General features: G+C 42.6%; 1 protein-coding gene across 2 annotated transcripts in view; it reads right to left on the reverse strand.

Moving 5' to 3' along the window:
* Window positions 1–5034: 5034 nt before the first annotated feature.
* The window catches only part of roraa (RAR-related orphan receptor A, paralog a), a 155472-nt gene continuing 134635 nt past the window's right edge, over window positions 5035–25871 (reverse strand). For both annotated transcript variants that reach the window (XM_028430555.1, XM_028430556.1), the window contains 9 exons: window positions 13646–13731; window positions 12123–12264; window positions 10639–11034; window positions 9885–10006; window positions 9647–9779; window positions 8616–8723; window positions 7574–7684; window positions 7349–7461; window positions 5035–6935 (listed from right to left, as the gene is read on the reverse strand). In XM_028430555.1, coding sequence (XP_028286356.1) covers window positions 6771–6935; window positions 7349–7461; window positions 7574–7684; window positions 8616–8723; window positions 9647–9779; window positions 9885–10006; window positions 10639–11034; window positions 12123–12264; window positions 13646–13731 — 1376 coding nt within the window. In that variant the 3' untranslated portion in view covers window positions 5035–6770. The remainder of the gene's footprint in view (window positions 6936–7348; window positions 7462–7573; window positions 7685–8615; window positions 8724–9646; window positions 9780–9884; window positions 10007–10638; window positions 11035–12122; window positions 12265–13645; window positions 13732–25871) is intronic.

Below are 25871 nucleotides of genomic sequence, written 5' to 3' on the forward strand. Positions count from 1 at the left end.
TGTAAGAAGCAGATTCAATGTGTTCTATGGTACAACATCTCAGAGAGATTCATGGTTTTGCAGTGTATATAGCACGGAATTTTATCAACATTTACATTAGTAGTAAAATAACTAATCATAAAAATATGGAATTTAGATGTATAAGTCTGGTATTTGTTTCATATTGTAGTGTCTGATTTGTTGTCTGGTATTTGTTCAGATTGCTGGATCTAATTTAGTATTGACCTAGTTTAACAACATAATTTGTTCATACATATAGAAGTTTCCAGTGGAGTGAGGCTACCATCTCTGATTAGGACATTAATTAGGACACTTATCTGATGAAATTATTGCAGCTGAAAAAAAAATGTTCTTTGTTTAGTTTTGCTAAAAGGAGAGCTGGAAAGAGTGAGTAGACAACAGACAGATAAACAATCAGGAAGAAAAAGAAAGCCCATTACAAGCGGTAAATTTTATTATGGGATAACAGCACATAAAGCACATCTAAAATCGATGTGTCCAATGCACTTTTAATAAAGGTAATATTAAAGGTACAGTTTCTAAGTACAATATAACAACATTCATATTAGAATGAAAAGTATTTAAAAGACAACATTAAATTTCTTATTTTTCTTTACAGCCGTATTTACAAAATGAATCAAAATACTTATTTTCATATTTAAGAATCAGACAAGAAGGAGCAAAACTACGTTTGTGAATCGACTACCTGCTAAAGAGAGAGTTCAAAAGAGCTGGATAAAAAGGTACATGAGCATCTGTCCCCATTTAACATCAGTAGCAAACGTGTGACTTAGAAATCTGTGACAACCACACACTAGTTTCGGCTTTCCCCATAATTTGCACTGCTTTTTGCATGAGAGAAATAATAATAATAAAAAAAAGAATCCACCCCTGCTCCACCCCACCCTTTAGACTGAGGGCCCACTGAACACAGAACAAGTAAGGAAATCCAGATGTTTTGCAAACACTTAATATACAAAGTATTAGTAAACTTGATGTTCTTGGAAAAATGAAAAAAGTCGATACAAAGACAAAGAAAGAAATGATGAATTGTTTTCTTAATCAGAAAAAAGTGCAGGTGAACATTTGTGTCATATTCTCTGCAAGGATTTATTGACCGTTTGAGATCAACATGAAACAAACTCGTTTCTGAAACAAGGTGAGGGGAGGGGGGTGAGAGGGTGTGTGACATGTACACTGAAAACAGACCACCTATACATCGAAACCCTTCAACATCAACCCACGCGAAAATGATTAACAACAGATGAGGAAAGAATCTGAAAAAACATTTTTTCTTTTAGCATGTGAGAATTAAGAATTCATCCTCATGTACAAAATACATTGTCACTTCAGTACACGTCTGGAAAAACCACAAAAAAAAGGACAATCAAAACCATGGATGCATTTTGTTACACCGAGAGGCACTCAGTGTGATACGTTGTGTATTATTGCAAGCATATTCTTACTGATATTTGCTACAGAAGTTCAGAGAAAGAGAGAGAGAAAAAAGGTCAACTTTGTTTTTTCAAATGGCAATCCTTTCATGTACATTTTTAACGCTTCACGTGGTGCAAATGGTTTATGCCACTGGTCTGAAAAGAAAGCAACGGTTTCAGAATAAAATGGGGAGGCGGAAATAACAAAAGCATTCCGAGGCTCTACTTAATGAGCACCACTTCCCTGCATCAGGTGAAGAACAATGCAGACACAGGAGGTAAAATCTTAAAAACCTGACAAACTAATAGCCTCAGTGAGTGGTTTTATTACAATCAGACAAAAGAAACAAAAACAAAACAAACAAAACAATAAAACGCAATACTGCTGTTTCAGTTCGAATATTATAAGTTTTCCACAAACCAGAAAAAGCAACCTTAAATAGCTCGTTAATTAGCAGATACTAGCTTTGCTATAAGTCAGAAGGAAATAAGTGCCTTAGCCCAGGTCAAGCACACTGATACAGGTACTGGCTGGGTAATTTTACCACTATCATTTTCATTATCATTATTATTTATTGAGTCCTAATATCAATAATACATTTATATGCAATGAAATGAATGAACCAATAGGGCGGCCCAGCTTAGGAATCAATACTTTTGTTTCACAAAATTAACTTACCTAGCACCACACATCAGGGCAACACAAAATAAATGTCAGGACACCCTATGTCTATATCAAACTAATCCTATAAAGGAGGGAGGCAAAGTAGAAACAGAGTTATCGTACAATATGATGTCATCGATAAACAGATAAATATTTTCCACTGGGTAGGCCTTAGTAGCAGTATTTTCCTCTTACCTATACAGACAGAAGTTACAAAGCTACCTTTATACATGTGATCAATAATAACATTAAATATGGTGAATAAACAGCCGAGAATGAGGGAGAGAGAGAGAGAGAGAGAGAGAGAGAGTGAGAAAATAAGATTATACAGCATTACAGGCCATGTCAAGTTCAAAGTTCTCCACCTGGGAACAGAACTGGTCAAATATACAGATGAAACAAAAAACATCCACAAAATCAACACAAAATAAAACAAAAACAAAAACATAGTGATAAATAAGAGGTGTATTTACATGCAGATGTTCAAAGACTATTATGCACAAAAGAATGAAAAATAATACACAGACATATATTATTGCTTGACATTCGATTATGGCTAAAAAGTCGCTTTTCATTTTTTATTTTTTAAACTATATTCTTAAATGTAAATTTAATCATAAATTCTTATCACCTGTGCTTTGGAAAGAAATGAGTTTTTTTTGTTAAAAATGTGATCTCATATTTCAGGGTAACACACTGGCAACGTTGACATAACACTGATCTTCACAATTCACAGTCGAGATTTATTTATTTATTTTCTTTTCTTTCTTTCTTCTTCTTCACAATTTTACACAATCCAGAATTTATTTCAGCTCAGGCTGCGGCCAAAACCGACAGCAAAGCCCTGTTTTTCACTGCTGCCTCACAAGTTGTTCTCCAGACTGGTGAATTGTTGAAGGCGTTATGTCGCGCTTTTAATAAACCTACACCTATTATGGATGGATCAAGCTCAGCATTTCCAAAAAAACCCTTTGTTCTTCTTATTCTTCTTCTTTTAAAAAGTCCAAAATAAAATTAAAACCTCCACATAACCCTGTTCCTCTGTAATTATTAAAGCCTTGTCTGGGGTTTATTTTATCCACACACTTTGAGACACACACACACACACGCATACACACTATTGCTTTTTACAAACAGACAACAGAGCAGAGACAGAAGGACCAGCACATTTTACTGTATACTATACACTGATTGAATAGCACACGTAGCATCAATCCCTTGCTTTAAATTGGGATATCTCAAAGGAGACTATACAGAAGGACATCACTTTTCAGGCCTATACGTGAAGGCGCAGTTTGTAGTTAGACACACGGTTTGTTTAGATTTTCTGCGATCCTGCCACTATTGCAACAATAAAAGTACATATAAAAAGGTGAAAAAAAAGAAGAGTGATGGGGCTTTATTACTTCTTGTCATAAACACATATAAGGGTTGTCAATTGAAAAGGATGATGACTGCACTGTAGAGACCCGTAATTGTAACACAAGGCATATTGCTTGTCATATATTGTAGAGCACATTACAAGCCACTCAACTTATTCAATGACAACAAAACTGAGCACAGTTCTACTGTGTGAGAGAAAGAACCCTTTTGGTTGGTAGACCTCAGCTGACCGTATGATATGTGACCGTATGTGTGACAAAATCAAAACATCCTAACAAAACCAAAGAAAAAGTGCTGCACATGTTCAGTGTGCTATCCCAAAAAAACAAACAAAAAAAACAGTTGAGCCAAGCTCCTTTCATCAATTGAGTGCTTTACAGAGATTTTAAGCAAGCTGCTGCTACTTCCTCTTCGGTCTGACCTGTTACCTCCCTGAGCGTTCACACCTCATCCTCTTTGCTGCTCTTGTCGGGGCCACCGGGCCTCTCTAAAACCTGGATTGTCTAGCAGTGTTCCAGACTGGGTTTTTTTCTTTTTTTTTTGAGACTGAGGTTTACGAGTCGTAGAGGGCTTGTGCATATCCAAAATAGCATTGGATCAAAAACAGAGATTATTACTCAGGTACAGCATTATCTACCCAACACAACAGATTTTAGTATTGCATAAGAATATTTGGTTTTCTAACAAAGAGGGTTATTATTTGTAAAGACCCTGATGACACCATTTCAAACCAAAATTTGTGGTTTTTTTTGTGTGTATGCATGACAGAGAAATATGCTGTGTACTAACAAAACTGATGCTTTTTTTTTGTTCCTACTTGACTTGGCTAGAGGCCCCGTATAGACGTCAGTAATGTAAAAAACTCAGTGATGAATTTTCAAATCTTAATTTCCACCACTTCTAATGAAACATCCCTGAACACAAAAGAAAAAGAAAAGATAAACTAAACCTAACGAACACAAACAAAAAAAGTGTCCTCAAAACAGAGAGCACAAAAAGAAACTCTTCCCTGAGGGGTGACAGCACAAGGTATTAACGCCTTGTGCAAATTGCACGGCAGAGGAATGATAGTGTGCAAACAGAAAAACAAAAGACAAACAACTGGATTCTATGTTACAGTTGGTGACAGATGTGTTAACATGCTTTTGTTGGGTTTCTAAAGGGATGTCACTTTTTCATTTTTTTGTGTTTTTTTGTGTTTTTTTTTGCTCTTTTTTGCTTTTTAAAAGACATTTCTATAAGCCGCTACTGAGATTGCTGGAATGTCTTAGGAATCCATTCTACATTATAGACGAGGAGTAGACTGGAAAAGCGGAAGCAACGACTACTGTTTGGCACATCCAGGGGTTTTTTTCTCTTTTCTTTTTTTTCTACCACTTTTACTACCACACTGACAAGAAAGACACACTCAACAAAAACAGAAGCACAACAACAAAGCATTCTGAAAATAGCACTTGTCCTACCATTTTTATGTTTCTCCCCTAATCATACAAACAACAGCTACTCTAATTATTGCAGGAATATAGTTAAGTGCTACCTGACATCTTTTTCTCTCCCTCCTTCTCTCTTTCATGAGTTTATTAACCAAAACAAGTTACAAAAATAGAAGCTTTACAACCAGACAAGGCTTTGAATATTCACTTTCCCTTCGCTGTTTCTTCTGTGTCCTGTTGTGGCGTTGCTAGGCTGTGGCTGTGGTGAGAAGGCAGATAAAGTCAATCTTTAAACAACACAGAAAAAGAGTTAAAAAAAGATTTTTTCTTGAATGTGCTTTTAGGTTAGATCCTGGATCTCTGTTGTTAAGCTGTGCTTGTTGTATCATTATCTTCCACTAGGTGGGACAATTGGATTACAGTGTGTGTGTTTTTTTTCAGGTCCAACCACATGGCTATACCCTGTCTGGGATAATGTTTCATTTTTTTTTCTTTTCCTGTCGCCTTCATTACACCACAGTAGAATTAAAAAACATTGTGTTAAGTGTGCTGGAGCTGTTTCACCATAGGTTTTCTTAGGTTGTGTGTGCGTGCGCTTGCCGAGAGCTAGGATCAGAGTGGAGGAAACACTGAGGTGACTTTAACCTGCCTTCTCACCCATCGCCTTCCTTGTTCACTGACCAGCAGCCACGTTAGCCATCCTAACAAACTTCCCTGTATACTTCCAGACCAGTATCATCTGCAGCTCTCAGGACTAACCTCTGTGACCATGATTTCAACTTGTATTTCTTGTGCACATGCAACACATCACTAGGTAAATATACAAGTCTTAAATTAAAGAAAGGTGTAAATAAAAGTGCCTTATCAATTCAACAATTAAGAATGGTCTAACTACTAATATCATACATGTTATTTAAAATAGATTCTATAAACATTACTTTTTTTCTGTATAGTAAGTACTTATGACCATATACCCTGTAGTACATTATAAAACAGGTGGAATGGACCCTTTTCATTGTGTTGGTGCCCTGTGCTTCTCCAGGGCACCCTTCCAGAGAAGGATTAATAGCAGATGGCCTTACATGATTTCACTATGCAACAATGGTGGATGGAGTCTTTGACAGCTAAAATCATTGCGTTTTCATTAGAATTACCAGAATTCTAGGTTTCTTTTTTTGTCTTTTTAAACGATTGTCCGTAGAGAGGTGCCGATTTTGCATCACTATGCCAGCGGAACCTCCCTCAAAGTCGCTGCGAGTTTTCATTCTGAGCACTGTGTCCAAAAGATACGGCCGAACACAAGAGAAAAAGGGTTGAACTTGACCAAAATGTGCGCTGCATTATGTCAGGTATTTATTTTGAGCTGGGGGTAGAGAATGTGAATATATTAAATGTGGCTGTTTTGGGAGTGTCATCTGGAAAATAATACTGATGTGGTTGTCTTCAAAATGAAGCCATTTTTTTACTAAAGTGTCTCATTAGTTGGTACAATTTAGACGCACAGATAAATCATAATCATGCTAGTGCAATGAATACTGGTGACAAAAGGATGGAGAAGGAAGTGAATCAGAAAAGCGCATAAGAGGGTCAAGTTCAACCGAACAGAAATTATTTGTTCCTATCTCCTCTTCATGTCCCATGGGGTATCGGGTCCCACATGACTTCCAAAGAGAACTAAATTCAATAGAGTAAACCTTGACAATCAACTCCCCAAGCCCTCCCCTCCAATGTAAAAGAAGAAGTTGAACAGCGTGCCATCTGTCCGCTCTGGTTTGTGCAGGGCACCAGTAAAGTGTCTCAGATTCCTCCTTCCACATTCCCCTACGGTGGGCACAGTGGCACCTGGCAGGGCTGCTACCCGTCAACGGGCATGGACTGCTCAAAGTCTGATCCAAACAGCTCCTTGTATAAGGGGGGGAAGTGGGCACGCACAATGTCTGGGTATATTGCTTTGAAAGCCGTAAGCTTCTCTGTATGCCTACTGCACAGCGCTCGCAGTGTCGACACTTTGCATATCAACTGTGGAGAGAAAGGAGACAGGCTGTTTAGATTCACAGGGAGGCAAGGACATGGAGCAATGGTAGTGAAAAACATTCCTCCCTACAGTGTATTCCATCTCACACAGGGGCAAAGAGACTTGTAAATATTGAGACAAGCGCCGAGGCAAAGGCAAAACTTGACACTTTATATTAAGGAGCTGGCGCTATTGATAAATTGCCACTTCTGTACTGATAAAAAGGTATTTCATGTCGCATTATGAATGTTTCCCCCCGAAATCTGTGTTCATTTAATCTAATGCACTACAAATGGTTTATGGCCTGTGGATAAAGATCCTAAACAGCGGGAGATTACACTGCTACAAGAGCAGAGCTTGCTTAGCAGACAGCCCTTTCAGGGATAATGGATGGAGAGTGTACTGCGCCACACTGTACCTTTGTGAGTATACCATCCTCTCTGTGGTTCTTCTGCAGGACGTGCTGGAGGGCCAGTTGGATCTTTTGCTGGAGTTTTTCCACTTTCACCTTCTCCTGGAGCCAAGACCGATCTGCAGGGAGAATGATCACAAATTAGTTTTTTTTTTTAAAAAGTCGCAGTGTTTATTGTAGTGCTGAATGATTGCCTGCATTTTTTTCCACTGCACTGTGAATGACACCTACCAGCAGACATCAACACAAAGGCGGAGAACAGGGCGATCTCATCCTCAGACAGGTGCATAGAACACAAGTTTTTCCCAAACTCGAAGACGGAGCTGATCAAGTCGTCACAGCCTGCCACAGCAAAGGACAGAGAGAGGGGGCTTAGGATGTGGAAGACCAAAGAACAACATTCACTCTTGATCTTTATTGGGAGAGAGGCACGCAGGGAGGGGAGAGGAAGGGGAAGGAATGAAAAAGAACGGCATGCTGACAGCACATGGGAGCGTCTTAAGCAGAACAGGCAATGCTTTTACTGAGTTTTGCCTCCCAGACGAGTCACTTTTGGCAGTTGGGTGGTGTTATGCAAGCCAAAATGAGGTCACTATTGAGGCTTTTAGTTAAATCAATTATCGGAGATAGAGAGAGAGAGACAGGCGGATGCCACCGCGGCTTGGGAAGCCCATCACTCTGCCTCCCCCCGCTGCGGACCCCTCTGCACAGAACTAACAGGACACTGGGACAGATGCTCACTCATATGCAAACACAAACAGAGTTATAGGGAATAGCAACCTCACACTAAGACACAGTATCCTGCATTTTCTACTGACACTGTGGGACCCATTTATATATATTTTTTGTCAGAAGGTAGTTGGAAACACACAAAAATCCGTGGTGGAAAATCTTTTCCACCACGGCAATACCATGGCAGTCAAACACGAATGCTATTTGCTTTCGCCTGAGATGTTTTATGTCAGACTATCAATGATAGTTTTGATAGCACTCTCCCTAAAGACACTCCGTCTGGCTTTATTTATTCCACAGTTACAGGAGCCATATGCAGCAGAGCCTCACTAACATCTCTGTTCTACCATAAATAACCGCTGAAGAGACAGCAAAGCCAGGTGAGGAAGGGATGAGTGTTCAGTGTTTGCTTCTAGGCGTCGTGCAGAACAGAACAGCAGACTCTAATTTTGGCTATTACACCAAGGAGAGGAGTTAGACACTGTAAGGAACACATACAAACACACTTGTGCATGTACCCACACACACCCACTCCACTTACCTAATGACTTGAACACATCAGGTCCAGCATATTTTCCATCAAAATAGACTGTGTTGTTTTGAGAGTCAAAGGCACGGCACATTCTGACAAACACAACTTCCAAAGAGCCTGTGGAGACAGACAGGAACAAGATGCTGAATCTGAGCTTTGTTTTTTTTTACTCCTAACAGTTACACATCAGTCAGTGGCGCAAAACACATGATTGTGCTTTGTGGTAATCTTCAACAATAAGAGTAACACAACCACTTTGAAATGAAGAATTTTGCTATCAGGGGTGGGGGGTGGGGTGTGTGTCTGTGTGGGGGAATTGCCTTTGCAGATGAAAATATCATCAGCAGAAGGCTATACTTTCATAATGACATTCCAGATAAAACTGGTGCTTCATTCAGTGGTGACAGTGCTTATTTATTCAACCTTTATTAAGCTAGATATGTATTTATTATATTTTACAATTTGTACCAGTCTGTGGGAGTGGATAAGAGGATCAAGAAAATGTAACAGAAGCCATTACAGCCTCTAAGGGAGATGCTACTGTTTTAAAATGTCATGTTTGACGAGGGACCTCAGACTTTCATTATTCATTTCGGTTGTGCTAATATGAAAAAAAAAACAGCCAAGGAAAGACCCAGGAGAGGTGTTTGTTCACTGACGTATGTGTCTGTGCACAAATATAGGTGATATATATATAGTGCAGAGTCACATATCGGGTTCTATAAGTGCATCTCTATAAGAGCAGCTTGTATAGACATCACTGGTGAGAGGAAAATGGCGGTCGACATGATAGGTATTATCAGAGCTCACATGACTTATCTAATGCTGTGTATGTAATGAACAGAGGAAAACAGACAGAGACAGAGAGGGGAAACAGGCGGGGTGGGGTCTTCCCTCCCTGACACTGTCTGTGCGTGTGAAGAAGAGGGCTTTGTGCAGTCAGGTCAGCTACGCCCTTGTGACAATGCCAGTAGAGGGGGGTGGGGTGGTAGTGGTGGGTGAGTTTGACGGCAGCAGGCCATGTTGACAGGCTGTCATACCTGCTTTCAGCAGCACTATCTGATCGTTCTGACACAGCTCCATGAAGCCGTCGATGCGCTTGGCAAACTCCACCACATACTGAATGGCCTCTGTTATTTTGATAGCACACAGCTGCCACATGACTTCCCGGGGCTAAGAACAGATAGGACAGAGAATGGGTTATCTCCTTTAAAACAATGCTTTTGATTACTGTAACGGCTGCGGAGGCCCACACAGGACCAGTTGCGGTGAAGATACCTTGTTCTGGTAGCTCTCCACCTCCTCCTGCAGGAAAGCCTGCCAGGTCATCTGCTGCAGCTCCTCTCTCAGGTACTGACATGTCTCCATGTGTGACTTAGAGATGTTCTGGGCCAGGTGCTCTGAAATACAAACATCGTCACAAACCCAGAAGATCACAGCTGAGATCTGAATGTAACGTACAAGGCTGTGTGAAAGTGAAGACCTCAGTGATGAAATATGCCACAGGAAAAGAAGATTTATTTACTGAGCCTTCATGAAGGAGGAGAGGCGGATACGCGTGGGCTTTTTTGACTGGGAAAAGGCTTGTTGACATTTCCTTCTACTGCCTGCAGGAAGCTCATAGCTTAAGTTTGAGGCAAAGCCAATCTAGTTATGACACAAATGCATGGAAAGGAGGAGGGGCGCCACGTTACTCACTGAAACAAAGGTCACATTTTCTCTGAGAGAAATATTGAGTATAAAAATTTAAATGGTTTTGAAAACACATCTGTTAAAAGGAGTTCCTAGGCACAGGGGAGCCTAAAAAAATGATTTCCCCAGACGCCTGCCCTGCTGGATCCTGATTGGCCCTAATTAATGGAAACTAATTACAAAAAAGAGGTTCTTTTAATGAGTGCTGGAGATGAGTCTCCAACCTCCTGCTATTTTAAGCAACCTTTGTGTCGTTTGCCCCACGGTTGAGTTGTTCTCCCCCCCTCCTCCATTTTTGCCGTCTCTCCTTTTGCCTCTCCTTCTCTCTCCTGCTCCTTACCTAATTCTGCCATAGACACGGTGGGGGAGGTTTCTCCATTGGTGAAGGAGCAGTAAGGGAAGAAGCCAGAGCCGGGAGCAAAATCGCAGATGGGCTCGGGCTTGATGCCGTTGATGTCCAATCCTGACTGGTCAGGAGATGGCTGGATGTCCAGGTAGAAGCTGCTGACCGCCGAGTCTGGTTTGCTGCCATCAGGTGTGTGACCGTCCATGTAGCCGCTGAGGTCATCGTGGAGCTCTGTGAGACCATTGGCTGAGAGGCCGTAGCTAGGTGTGAGTGGCTCCGCCTCTCCAGGCTGTTGTTGGTGATCGCGTTGCTGCTGCTGCAGCCGGTGCTTCTGGACTTCAGCGTACAGGCTGTCTCGCTGCTTCTTTGACATGCGGCCAAATTTCACTGCTGTAATAATCAAGACAAAACAAGTGTGAGGCTGAGTGAAACAATAAAATAACACATGCGTACATATCCATGTAACATCCACGTCCTGCTCATGAGTACAAAAAAAAGTATGCTTCACTAAAATCATAAATATATTCACTTAGACATGAGACAGGCTGAGTTGCAGCCTCCTGTTTCAAGGTTTCCAGACTAAACAGTGCTGCCGTGAATGAGACTCCTTGGCCAGCGTTCTGGGGGCCTGGCAGTAAGTCAGCCAGTCACGGTGTGTGTGTGTGTGTGTGTGTGTTTGTCTGTGCACAGTGGAAAGTGAGTGGAGCGACACAGAGGAGAGTGCGGGCAGATGGGCTCTGGTGTGTTCAGTGAAGGTAAGAGTCACCTTCGTCTGTCCTGAGTGTGTGTCTGTATGTTCATGTGAGAATTTGTATTGCATAGCCGCACACAAGTTGCTAATGTGCTTCACATTTATGAATATGTATGCCTGTGTGCATGAAGATGTGCAAGTCTGTGCATGTGTCTTTTTACTCGTCTGTGTGCATTCCTGGAAAAAAAAATCACAGCTCTTCTTTATTCTGATAGAATCTCTTCAGCCCAGTCTAGTCTGGACCAGCCTGGCACAGCAGGAGCCCTCCTGCACACATCCCCACCTGTGTGCTCCCATTATTGCATCTCAGCTGCAGCAGCACTAATGACAACCTCCAACAAGCACCTATTTCATCAAACCTCGTTTCTATTGCAGCAACAAATTAAGCCCACAGACAGGCAGTCACGTGCAATAGAAATACTATAAAATAGGGGAGGAGCAGACATCCTAACATGTTTATGTCTAGTATTTCTTGGGAAATGTCCTGTCACATTTTCTTTGTCTCTAACTCCAGTTGAGCTGGTAGCCAAAATTAGCTGCTGAATAGTTCCTATAAATAAACATTTCTGGAGTGTTATTTGCGATAAAACCCTAACTCATCTGATTGATCCAAAAGATCCTTTCCCACGCTGGGGGCCTGAACCTGGACTCTTCACCCCTCACTATACTCACCACACCACCCTGCTGCATCCACCCACCTGTTCAATCTCTTCAATAAAGCTCTTACCATCTCGTGACATGCCCACTGCCAGGCACTTCTGCAGCCGGCAGTGCTGGCAGCGGTTGCGGCTGGTGCGGTCGATCAAACAGTTCTTCTGACGGGGGCAGGAGTAAGCTGCATTACTCTGCTGACTCCTCCTGAAGAAGCCCTGCACAGGAGATGGAAACACCTGGGGTTACAGCAAGAACCTCTGTAGCTAGAAACGTGTTCTGGGACTAAAGGATCAACTTCTATCTTTATTTTGTTTTTGTACTGCCAAAATCTATTTCTGATTGATAGTAATTTATTGTGTATTACTGCCAGACTGATGTACAACAACACAACTGTGACTGTATTTTTCTGGCTGTTGTGTTGTTATTTCTGGCATTTAAGGAGTGCTGCAGTGTGTTCAGTATGAGGGTGGTGTGTTTGGGTAGGAATGATAACAGTGGATGGTATTTTTCTTCAGCAGGGTTATTAGTGTTGATTAACGCTGCACTGGCATGTGCAGTGCTAAAGGATTGCGAATGCACACCGACTGGATTCCTCATCCTTTGACTTAATGAATTGATTCCAGCACATCATTAACATGCCCCACTCTACTGCTCCATACACATATGTCTTAATTAGCTGCTCATTGGCTGTTTAATTACAAGAAAACAGCTGACAGCTGCCAAGTTGCTTTATAATGGAAGCCATTATGGAAAACAGACTAAAACTGCCAGTGACAAGCAGCACTCCTTAATAATGCTATGATTTATGGTCCAAACTTTTGTGCTCGCACATATCATTAAAGGACTCTCTGCTTGGACTAATTAGCAATCATTAAAGATAGATTTCAGCAGTTTATTCTTTAGTGTTTTGTCCCTTCCAGCTCCTGGATGAGCTGGAAAGAGCAGCTGAGAGGAACCTCTCTGTGTCCCTCTCAATCTCTCCCTCTCTCTCTTTCACAGACACTCACACATGCACGCTAACACACACAGGAGCAAACAGCAAAGGTGCAGGCTGGCTGAGGAATGCTAATGATGTGCCTAGTGACAAGCATGGGGACAAGAATACACTCTAAGCACAAAATTCCCCTCACTGTGAATGGCTGGTGCATTTGAAACAGTACAAAAGGTGGCTTCAATAGAAGCAACACTCTGTAGCAAACAGCCAACAATCTGCTATAATTCAAAGCGCTCTCCTTTTGATCATTTTATTTCAAGAAGAGCAGGCTGCAGCAGAAGCAAAAACAGCAAAAAGACATGTCCCTGGGAGGGAAAGGCAGAGCAAAGCCGAGGAATGGCTTTGTCCTACTAATTGTGGTTTTCTGTGATGTCCTCTGTGGTGCTTGACCACTTTAATGATCACGCTCTGTGTGTTTACACTTTGCAGTCCCTCTCTAAATCATCATCACACTTCAGCAACATTCTCAAATGTTTTTTTCCCCTTGCAAGCAACTTTCTTTACTTCTTCAATTCTGTCTGTCTTTCCCCTCTCAGCTCTTCTGTCCCTCACATTACACACGCACACGTCTCCCCGTACCGGTTGGGTCTCCTGACGCTTACCTTACAGCCTTCACATGTTATCACGCCGTAATGGATGCCTGATGATTTGTCTCCACAGATCTTGCAGGGAATTATTTCGATTTGAGCTGTGGAGAAGAAAGGGGAATAAAAAGAAATAAAAAAAATCAACATTTTGCTGTCACAAGTCACTGTACAACATCCTCACCATGGATCCATGTTGGTACATGAAAGAGCAGTGTGCTTCTAAAAACATCTCATCCAGTGGCTTTTGAATCCTCACTTCCACAGAGCATTAGCTGAATATACAGTTGTGTGTGTGTGAGAGAGAGAGAGTTAGAGAAGGGAAGGAGGCCATTTTAAGTCCTCACAGGCCAGCCAATGTAAACATGGTGTGTCAATTTGCTTCCTAAACACAACTTACATAAGAAAAACCCACAGACCCTAATATACCACAGTGCTACTAATAGTAGCCTTGTGCAATGACAAAGACTCATTTAGCCAGCAGAGATGTATTCCCTGTTGGAAAACTTGACTTCTTATATTTCGAAACCATAAAACCCCCTGGAGTAAATCTACTGCGGCCACAAAAAATCATAACATGCCCACTGCGCTGGATGAAGCGCTGCCAGTTGACTGTTTGTGCACCTCTGTATATGCTATAGAAAAAGGGTTTAGTTGAGCTTTGGCTGTGGTGTTGTACTGTTGACAGGCCTTGTGCTTCACTCGCCATAGAGGACAAAAGCACAGAGAGGACAGGCCTCATCCATCGTTGGCCTTCTCTTCAGGAGCAGACCACAGGGCAACATAACAGAACAGACAGAACACACAGACATCAGAGACACAGAACTCCCAGCTCGTCCCACTGCTCTCAGCTTTATCACTGCAGCCACTGATGCTGCATCCCTCTCCACCTCCAATCCCCCCAACCTTCCCTCCAGAGATCTCTATCTTGTAGCCCTCCTCCACATCTCAACATCTCAGTCCTGCCATCCCAACAGTGCTCTACAGTGCCAGACAAACACTGCTATCTGATCCAAAACGAGGAAAGATCACCGCAGGATATTTTCTCACGATGTACTGTTTTTTTCCAACCAGCCATGCAGCCAACCAATCAGAACACGAGGAACTATTGCAACATAGTCATACACCAATTAAGGAAGGAATTTTTTTTTTGGTCTTAATAGGATGCAATACAAATTCTAATAATTAGAAAAATGGTGGTACATTCACAATGTCAAAGTGTTACATCAGCCTCTCTGCTCTAACATGCCTTACTGCCGACTCTAATGCCTCAGGTCTCATCCAAAGACAAGAATCTTCAAATACCCCTTGTGCACCTTAACAACCAACCTTTAAACTAGTTTGATCACATCAGAAGTACTTTTGTTGGAGTTCAATCCAGAGATACCTGCCATTTTAATCAGCTGCCTAGGAGCCTGTAATGTGCCATGTGGATAATGTCCTTGTCCCTGAGGCATGCCCGGGAGAGGCCCTTAACACAGAGCCTCTAATCCACTAACCCGGGAGCCACACTCTATTCATTCAGGAATCTCTGTCTGTTCTCCTCGCGCTGCTGGAGTCAACAAGACCAGCCATGTTTACTTGGAATTAGCCTACATTTTAGCAAAATGAACAAAAGAGAGTGGAGGAACATGCACAATTAATTCTCCTCCAGACAACACCTCCTGCGATTTGTGATTCTCACATACAATAGAGGCCACTGCACCTCGTCGGCCCGGATTAGAGCAAAATCCAGGCAGGAGGCGGGCTTTGACAACCTAACTGAGAGGGTTAATTTATAATTAATCTTTTCCTTACTGTGCACAGTAGCTTGTTATTTCATTTAGGTCTATCTCTGTATGAGTGCACTCTATTGTTTGTTTTTGTGTTCTCTCTGCATGAGCATTAGCAGTGCAGTGTGTTTCGACTCCTTTAGCATTTTCAGCCTCATTACTTACATAATTTGTTCTGACATGCACTCACAACAACTGAAGCGTGCTGTAATTATGACTAGCTGTGGTTATGGTGAACTAAAGGTTGCAGTGACAAGCCCCTGCCATTGGGTGGCAGTGCAGGGCTGTGGCTATGGTTGTCTTGCCAAGTTAAGCCAAGCTTCCACCCACCCTATGCAGCCCACAGGCTTTTGGCTCTGAGCTCCAGCCTCTGATAGCTCCAGGCTTAGGCTGCTGCTTCCCCCACCCCCACAGCATAGCTGCTAGATGCCTTCATCTCTCCTGAAGAAGCGGAGCTGGCTGGGCGTTCGCTCAGGCCTGACTGAGGCTGTGCCACATCAGGTGAAAGCAGTGGGAGTATAGACACAGGGGTGCCAGGCTGGGCAGGGCATACATTCACACAACCCTGCCTCACAAAGCCCTATCTGCAGCAGGAAGGCCCTGAGTGCACACAGCCTCACCAGCTAGCACTCTCTCACTCCACCGCTGCACAAGCCCCTGGATGTTCAGTGCACTCAACAGTAAAAAGGGTTTGTCTCTGGACCAGCTGAGGCAGGCTCTGTAGTTTCTCGTAAGAGAAAAGACATCACTCTAAACATGTAGTTATTTCCACACTAACATGAACCGTTTTCAGAGTAGGGTCAAGGAGAAACTACAGAGATCAAATACACCATGAAGTAACTTAAACCATTCGTCAATATTAGTCCCTTTGAGTGACTGGACATGGGGCCCCAAAGCTACACTTCAGACACTAAGGATGCTTTAAACTGAATTCACACAGGGGACTCAATCAAACAAAAGGTCTACAGTTATAAGCACTCCCAATCTGGCAGTCAATATCTATTGACATGAGCTGTGGTGTTAACTGCCTCTTGGTGTGAAACAGGCAGCTGCTGGCTCGCTTGAGCTTGACCAGTGCAGTGCCACTGATCCCATTCACCGCGCCTGCCTGCCTGCCTGCCTCTCTGCCTCCCTGCCTGCCCGCTTCCCTGCCAGCCAGCCCTGCCTGCTCTGTTTACGACATCAAAGCCAGGCACAGTTAGACAGGCAGCCATGCTAAAGCACATCCCAGCAGCCCGTCGCTCCTCACAGCACTGTGAGATGGCCTCCGCACGCAGGCCACTTCAAAGACACCTGCTGAGACGCCAAGATTATGTTTGAATCCCACCGCAGCACAATCACCCCACGGACGTGACCACAGGCTCGGACAGCAGCAAGGGTCTGATTTCCTGCATGCAGCATCGCAGCCTGGCGTGGGTGTTTTGGATAAGGGGCACGACAGAGAGAGGAGACAGTCAAACAGAATGTTAAAGCTTGTTCTTTGTCTGTCTGTGGCTGAGCAGTTCAAGGACACTGATTCACAACACTAGCAGGCCCTTAGAGGGGATGACGTGTCACTCAGAGCACATGTACAATAGGCCAGTGAGGCCTCTGCATGTTCACCCAGTGCCCTTCACTGTCTTCACCACAGCCCTGAGATCAACCCACTGCTGCAACAGCATGCTACATTATCAAAGAATAGGAAACTAAACTAAAAGTCAAATCTGAAAAACCAAAGCAAAATGTCAATTGCACACAAAGACCTTACAGGGACCCTCACATAGTTTCAGCTGCAAAGGCAATTATCATGAAAATGTAAAGGACGCAATGATAATGTGAAGATTGCAATCACATTTTATTTAAATGTAGTATACAGACAACACACGCAAAATAAGAATAAAACAGAAAATCCTACAGGCTTGTGCAAACATGGAAAATCACTGGTGAAAATCTCCTGGCTGCTCCCACTGAACCCTTGGACTACTGACATAACGTTGAAGGATTAAGATTATCCCTTACATTACAGACCCATGCCCAGGCCACTGTTATAATGCTGAGAGCTTAACCCATTACTCGATTGGACCATTAAATCAGTTTCTCACGGCCTGATGATTCATGATAGATGTGCAGCCTAAATGAAACCGAGGCTTCTATACTGTTCTGTATGTGCAGAGCAGGTTGGGGTTTTTTGTCATTGCCTCATTTACAATGCACATCATTCTAAAATAAGGGATGTGAAGCAGAAAAAAAACACATTGGCTTCTGTGTGTGTGTGTGAGTGGGTGAGTGTGCGTATACTGTATGTGTGCGTCAGCCGTGTTGTGTTGACAGCTGTCAATGACAGAGTGACGCAAGCCTGTGGGCTCATGTCAGAGATTATGTAACGAACTGGACAGGGCACAGCATTATGAGCAGATTAACAATTGTTCTGCCATCAGACAAACTGTGTTAATATATTCCCCTTCTAAAATATTTTGCAACAAAACAAAACAAAAAACGCTCATAGGGATCACATGTCTGCTCCCAGGAGAGTTATACAAAGCACATTTTCTTACAGAGCCTTTACACATGGTCAACACACAAACACCAGAGGCACTGCACTGTCTGGCAAATGCGCACAAAGTAGCATTCCTCCATCATTATGTGCATCTATTTATTTTCCTACATGAACTTCCCATTTGGCATCAGCTGTCAGCTGATAAACAGAGTCTTCTCTAAACAGATACCCTTAACAGTCAGATCGAGCTGTAGAGAGACGACAGCCTAACAAGAGATGGAATCAGAATTCTGCCTCTTTTCATCTGCCAGGGCTCTGCTGTCATGTGTAGTCACACAACACAATACTTTTTTATTCCCATTTATGCAGCAGAAGAAAGGTTATTTGAATGTCAGCAGCAAAGGACAGTCGTGGCACGGAACATAGTCTGAATAGTAGAAATGTGTTATTTGTTTAGGGATCGGAGGCTGTCGGAAGCTGTTCTAATGCCATTTGCTGGATTGCAGCACAAAGGAAGCACACAACGCGATATAGAAATTCACCTGCAGACCAAAACTCTATATCATCACTTTAAACTGCTTCTATTCAACCAATAAATATTCTGAAGTCATCGAAAAATACTCTGGCCAAAGGGATTAAAGTAAGGAAAGACTTAATTGACACATTTTGATGTCTCTATGCTGAGTCTTGCTAATTCCCCCCAATCATTTAGCTGCCTAAGCTGTGATCCCTTTTCACTAGAGACCAACTACATTTGAAAAGATATTTCCATTTAAAAAAATAAATAAATAAATAAAATAAATAAAGGGCTCTATAAGCCTTTGCCTATTATTCCTCCATAGCAGTGCAGTGACTTTGTTAAAGCTCAGGTCTGGACCATTGCCCTGGGCTGCTTTTTGGATGAACTCATGCGTACATCTCTTTGTGCGTTTGTTTGTGTGTGTGAGGCCTATTAATATTTCAACACTGCCCAACTCCAGATGCCTGTACAACACAGCAGTGCTTCTCTCTTCATGTCTCTCCCTGTATTTACTTGACTGTTTTATTGAAGTGCATTCTGACACCCTCAATGAAGGGGTAGGGGGGCAGGAGAAGGGAAGATGTATTCCCAAACCGCAGCACAAGACATCTCTCTCCATGTCTCTTTCTCCACCGGCGTAACAGTAATTTGGGCACTAATTTATGTGTTGTTGTGGCAAAGATTGACGAGCTTCCTGACTGGGAGTCTGCTTTCCTGCACTCTGGGGGAAACAACAAAAGCCTGGGTTTACTGAGCAGACGAGCACCATGAAGGGTAGCATGTGTGCGGCGCTCCTCTCCCCTCCCTCGTCTGCCCCACCTGAGCTCAAATCTCTCTCCCCATCACTCTTTACCTCCCTCGATCCATCTTCCCCCACATATCCCCTTCTTGTCTGTGACTACAGTGACAAGTGAAGTTGTGCCGGTGTGCTGGGGACCGGAGGGCACGCCCCTTCTGCGTGTGTGTGCAGACGTACAAGCCTAACACTGTTTACTCTGATGGCAAAATGCAATCTGTAGACAGCACTCACTTGCTGCACTTGCATGCATTCTACCAGCCCCTAGTTAGTCATAGAGAGCCATGAGAGATGAAAAAAAATATCTGTGTTGCAAATATTTACATGCTTTGTCTCACTATTGAGATCACCGGGTTTGGACGCTTCACAATATCAAATGTGATCCATCTGTTATTATAATAACATGTATTTTTGAATGGAAAGTTTTTACATTGTAAGTGTGAGTCAGAGTTGATTGTGCATTGTATGCTGTGCAGCAAGGCATCAGGATGCACCAAAAACTCAAAGTCACTGAGGCTGAAATCACACAGGGCCAACTGATTGACTGGCGCAGGGGCTGCCAGTTGAATTCTAAGATTTAGGTGAGGATCATGTGATGCTCCTGGCCTGTAGTCTGACCACTTGAACTAAGCGGGCAATGGTTAAAGGCTCGACTGTGGTACAGTGACTTAGTTAAGTACCTCTCAGCCCCACATTTCCCTGCAGGGATGGCAGCCTAGTAGAAAAACACAGGAATATATAAATAATGAATCCTTCAAAACATCCACTGCAATTACACGCAGAAACCTTTACATAACAACAAAGACTCTTGTTCCATTGCACCAGGGAATTTGCTACTGCCACACTGTACAACTTCCTTCCTCCTATAATTGCTGTATTAGTATGCATTTCTGTAAGACAACCAGGATTCTGCTGTGGGTTTTTGAATAGGATCTTTCTACTGTTTCACACAAAGAAATTAAAAGTTGCATCCGCACAACTCCTTGCACATACTCTCATTGCCAACGGGGCATTTTAAGTGTATAAATTGTGACATTTGCAACATGCCTATTTGGTTCATTTACGGGGGGTGATGTGGTGTGGGGAGATGTGTGGGTGTAAAGGGGGGAAAGGAGGAGGGAGGCTTGAGGTCCCATCTCACGCTGTTGCTCAGGGTCAGTGGGTCAGAGGCACACAGCCAGAACACACATGCAGAGCAGGCTGAATAGTTCAGCTGACAGTAATTGTCCCTCTGTGGTCTCCTTAGGAAAACATGTTTCCAGACAACGCAGCCTGGCTGCACGAGCCAGATAGTAATCATGATCTTGATTTGCTCCATCGAAGAGGGAAGCTCAGCATAAGCCTGCAGTTATGGCGCAAGTCAGTGTTTCCATTGGAGCTGACATCAGCTGATGCAAGCTCTGGGCAGCAACGTAGTACAGCAATGTTATAGCTCTACAGATAATCAAACAAAGGGGATGTGTAGTGTAAACTACCAGCTAAAAATTATGTTTTATTCTCTCTAAGGCATGGTGAACTCGCAGATAATGTAGATGCAATTTTTCCCCACTGCACAAATAAAGACATATTTTATTTTAACTTTTAAATTGTTCTGTATTATTTTGTCAGAAATTTGTGTATAAGACAATTCTTGGGATCTCTTTAAAACTGCTGTTTTTGCAATTTGGCAATATTTGGATATGAAATAGCAGATCAGTGTGACTGTATACTGACTAGGAGATGTAACACTTTATGCATTACAAACACTGAGATTGGAACTGTATTTCTGAAAGCTTTTGTGCAGCTGCTGGTTGCACTCAGGAAAACAAAAATGTGAGTATGCTCTTACAGTGTTGTGAAAGTGATTCTCAAAGTTAAAAAAATGTGCGAGTTTGTCCTTTAAATTTGGCAAGTTATTCTAGTCTATTGGCTTTAACAATGAATGCTCCACACAGTGCCTCTGTTACTCAACAGTTTTTCACAGCAGGGCTGATGAGCACTGCCTCTGCCAGTCTGCTTGAAGGTCTTAGGTTTTCATCAGCAGAAAAAGAGCAGGCAAGGACAGGGAAGATGAATGACATCAATGGCCAGCCGATACTTCCAGGGACGTGTGATTGAGACAAATGAGCCTTGTTACATTAGCTGGGATACTGAATCCTGCTGCTCAAAGATCCAGAGCTTGATAGAGCTGAAACTAGAGGCACCCAACCTTTCTACAGATCACCGGTGTCATGGGGCCCCAGAAGAAGAGCTTTCTCAAAGTGCCTGCTTCACTGGGCTCCCTCCATCTTTCTTTTATTCTTTCTTTCTTTTTAAGTTTATTTTCTCCTATTTTATGTGCATCTACACATATGCATGGTGTGCTGAGGCTTCAAAGATTTCCTGGGCCTATTTACCTGCTGCAGAGAGAAAATTAAAATGAGACAGAGTCATTATCTAATCCATATATATTACACAGGGGTATTAGGTCCTTAATAAGTGACTGTGAATGCTTCCATCATTCATAATAGATCCCCAGTGCTGCTAAAAGTGCACGATGATTGCCGCTGAAATCACAACCATGTAAAATATTTACTTGTGAGGAAATCTGCGAGGCATTTTAAAAATCAATCTGTTTAGTCCACTTTGCTCTCTCAGTATCAGGGCCACGATAAGTAGACTGATGCTGTGAATTGGAATGGTTTATGCTACATTTAATGGGCTTGCAGCAGCATGACTTACAGTGGCTGGGCAGCACAAGCAACATTTCTTTAGGTTCAATTAAGACATCGCAAAATATGTCTAATAAGTGTAAACCAGGGGATGAAAAGAATAGAAATCAGTGCAAAATTGGCCAAGTGAACTGTACTATATGTTAAATTAAATCAACTAAAATTAAGCTATTAAATTTAAATTGAATTGATTCTGATTGATGGTATTTACATTATTAACCATTTTCCACTCTTGTCAATGATCCTAAACCAACACCATGTATATTTCTTTCTAAAATGTCTGTAATTGTACGCTTTTGTCACAAATTTGACTAAAAATGTGTACCATACTCTGCATTGACTGTGTTCCTCCTCTCAGTTGTAGCAGACTGTATGAAAGAAATTCCTAGACGACAGGGGTACGCAAGGAGTATCTGCTGCCACACAGAGTTCACAGACTGCTTACAGCGTGTGAGGCACATTCCCCCTGCACTGCTGTTTTCATAGTCCTACAAACACTGGCCTGGTTTTGTTTAACATGGCAGGATTAAGCATCCATGCGCAAAGCATGCTTCCCTCCTTGCACACTTTGCTTGCAATGGAAGGCCTGAGCGCTCTCTGCTACCTTTTGGTGAACCAGCTTCCCTGAGTGCTGGTGAATGTGCTGTGGTGCTCTAATCCCAGGCAAATAAACAAGTGCCAAGATTAATGATTGCATAAACACATCCCGAAAGCCCTGGAATAACAATCAGCTCCTCAGCCCGTTCTGCTGCCGTGCAAAGGCTCTTGGAGTCAGCTGACAACCTGTATATCCCTCTTCTCTTCTGGCTGCCTCAAAACAGGCAGGAATTGTCTGTGCTTTGTTGCTTAATGACAGGAAGCTGTCAATACTGTCTACCCAAGAGAGGGTACACAATGCTGCACTAGGAGGATTTTCTGTTCTTACTTCTTGCTGCTGGTTCAGGACACTAAATGGCAAAATCTGGCATACTGTGTTTGAGCAAATGTGTCTGAGGCCAGAGTGAAGGGAGAGAGTGGTGTACATTTGATCACCTTGTCAACCTTCTCCTCATTATGAACTCTAAAACAATAGTATTTCTCACTTATTGTGAAAAAGGAAGGGGTACATTAGAAGTGTGTGTACAGAAATAAATCACCACCACAATAGACCAAAAAGAGCCATTAAAATGACATTAGGAACACGGACCATCCTTTCACTCCTGTCATCCCAGGTTGGCTAGTATGAGATGAGCTGCTTTGTGATGAGGGGGATAGAATTGGAGACAGGGAGAAATAGAAAACAAGGAGCAGGGCAGCGGAGTCCACTGGTCCAGGGGCAGGAGAGCGTGGGACGCTCAGATGAAGTGGGAGGCCCCTCTCTAGGAGGTTGCTCCTCAACATGAAGGCAGCGGCAGCACCCGGCCTAATGAGGGGTGAAGTGGAGCCCCCTGTGGGACCCCCTCAGGCACATTCATTAGGAGATGAAAAAGCATTTCCCGCGGCTGAGCAAGTGCCTGCCTTGGCTCGGACATGTTTAATTTAGGGCCATATGAAAACAGAGGGACACACTGGCCAGGTCTGCTATCATCAGACAGGGGAATCAACACCGCACAGGCCCAGTGAGGCGGAGCCTGACTAAATGCTGTGTGTACAATTTAATTATATGTATTTTTTGTATCTTTGGATTTGATACCAAATTTAAGGGTACAACATTCAGATTATTATAGGTCAAGTGCACTGATACTCCTGTCTCTGTGTTTTTAAAAAAAGTCTCTATAGGAGCTATTATAGAGAAGATGCGTGGCTTATCCTAAGTTTTATTTCCTTCAATGCATTGCATTTTGTTGCATCTTTTTTGGCTCCGGGCAAAAATAATAGATTCATTTAGCCAGTGGTGGTATGTGGAAGGGAAGGATTATGGTAATGCACAACTGAACGCTGCAAGCAAAATACAGTAAAAAAAGAAACTGCTGCAGTAAGAGACACAGGGAGAATATCTGAGAGGTTAATTTATATGATTGCACTAATCTGCGTTCACAAATACATCTTGAAGATCTCAGATCGCAAAAAGTATGCTGTTTGTCAAGACAATAGAAGAGACGGGACTCCTTCCCTTTTCATTGTATGAAGAAGGGCATTACAGGGTATCAGTCCATGGTGATTCAAATACATGTCCGCTTATCACAGCCGCTTATCCTTGTTCCTGATGAATCCTCACATTTATTAAGGCTGTCTTCTTGCCTTGTTAGATATGTATAACCAATCTCCTGTAATTAGCAACTGCTAACCTTTGGGGTGCTAATCCCCCATGAATTGTGGATTTGTACATCAAAGCCCACACTCTCCCATATAGCTGGTGCTTGAAATTACACTCTATTTGAAACCTGCAATTATTTGTATAGCATGGATGCAAACAGTCTCCTCTTTTATGTCTCTGAGAATCCCGTGGGTTTGCAGTAAAGAATCCTTAATCCACTCTAGTGGAATCCAAATATAGAGTTAACACTAGCTCCCTAAAATTTAGATGCACAGCCAAGTGCCTGCCGTGCACGTAAAGTGGAGGAATCGCTCTCTCTCTCTGTCTCTGTTTTTCTGCACAGTTAAGATCAGATGTCTTTGGTTTTATCATATAAGAAGTAACGGGGAATGCCTTGGAAATGTTTCAGTAACGCAGCATGGCCGTGTTGTAATCCTGTCCTTTTCACAACTTGAAAGTTAATTAAATAATCAATGGCATTGCCTATTGTTTAATGTAATCACATGTCCAGGACTCTGTCAACTGAGTGAAAGCTGTTTAGAGTCAGCTGCAATTTGTTCTCTCACCCATTCAAGGCTAGGCTAAATCCATTGTGCAAGGAGGGAGAGATTATAGAGAGTGAAAATAACTGAGGTAGCTTCCCCCCACACACAGACGAGCACATACACACAGACGAGCACATACACACACACACACTAACTTGCCGCTTTTTGCAGAGAGGATGCCTGAAGCATTTACTTTCTTTAATGAGAGACATGAGTCTCATGTGTCAGCGATGCACAGCATGGGAACAATAGGCTGGGCTTTAATTCCATCAATCTACTGTATTTATCCTCGTATCACATCAATACCTGTCAGTTAAGCGGGATGAGATAAATCATGTCAAGCAGACTGAGTCAGGTCCACACTGTGCTCAGTAAATACACAGACTAAGAACTTGGGGTGAATGCGGTTCTACGCAGTCAGTGACAATTTCAGAGCGCGGGTCTTACAAGAGATTACCTTGTGAGACAACATGACACAAAGATCATCCTTCCTGCACTTACTCTGGTAAGTGATTAAACAGCTATGAATTAACAATGATGTTGTTAGGTATTTAGAGGAAATGGAACACCCTGGCTGTCACCTAAACCTCCCATGGAAATCTCTTTACTTACCTTACTGTAACAAGGATCCCACAGTTACACTTCTGTTACCATCTTAAATGGGAACTGACACCACACCTCTGACACCTGACATAAAATGCATGCACAAGCGGCAAAGGGGTATTGAATGACATGGAAAACTTGACAGCAGAATTGAGATTCATCTTGCACATCTGCATTTGTTTGTATACATATAGGTACTGTAAACAGCATGCAAATCTGACTTCATCTGTGAGCAGAGGCAGCTCTTCACAGTCCTCCACACCCATGTGCAATAACATCAGATTTATCATGAGATAAAAAAGTAACATATAAAACACTTCAAGTATTGCCTTTGAGCGATAGCAATAACCCTGCTGGCGACCAAATTATGATTTATAGACTTTGGCTTGAGAGTGCATGGGGCAGTAATGTATATATCTGGGGTAGCTGGGCTTCTCACTGTGGCATAGGAGCGACTCAGAGAGAATACATTTGGTGTAAAATTGCTTCATCTGTTTACAATTCCATTTGGAGTTTATGAGAAAGACAGGCAAACACAGCCTGATATATTGCCCCTGTGTCACGGCATGGCAGGAGCATCCACACAAAGATTCATCTCTCACTTAG

The sequence above is a fragment of the Parambassis ranga genome, chromosome 19, assembly GCF_900634625.1.
Source record: "Parambassis ranga chromosome 19, fParRan2.1, whole genome shotgun sequence".
Classification (NCBI taxonomy): Eukaryota; Metazoa; Chordata; class Actinopteri; family Ambassidae; genus Parambassis; species Parambassis ranga.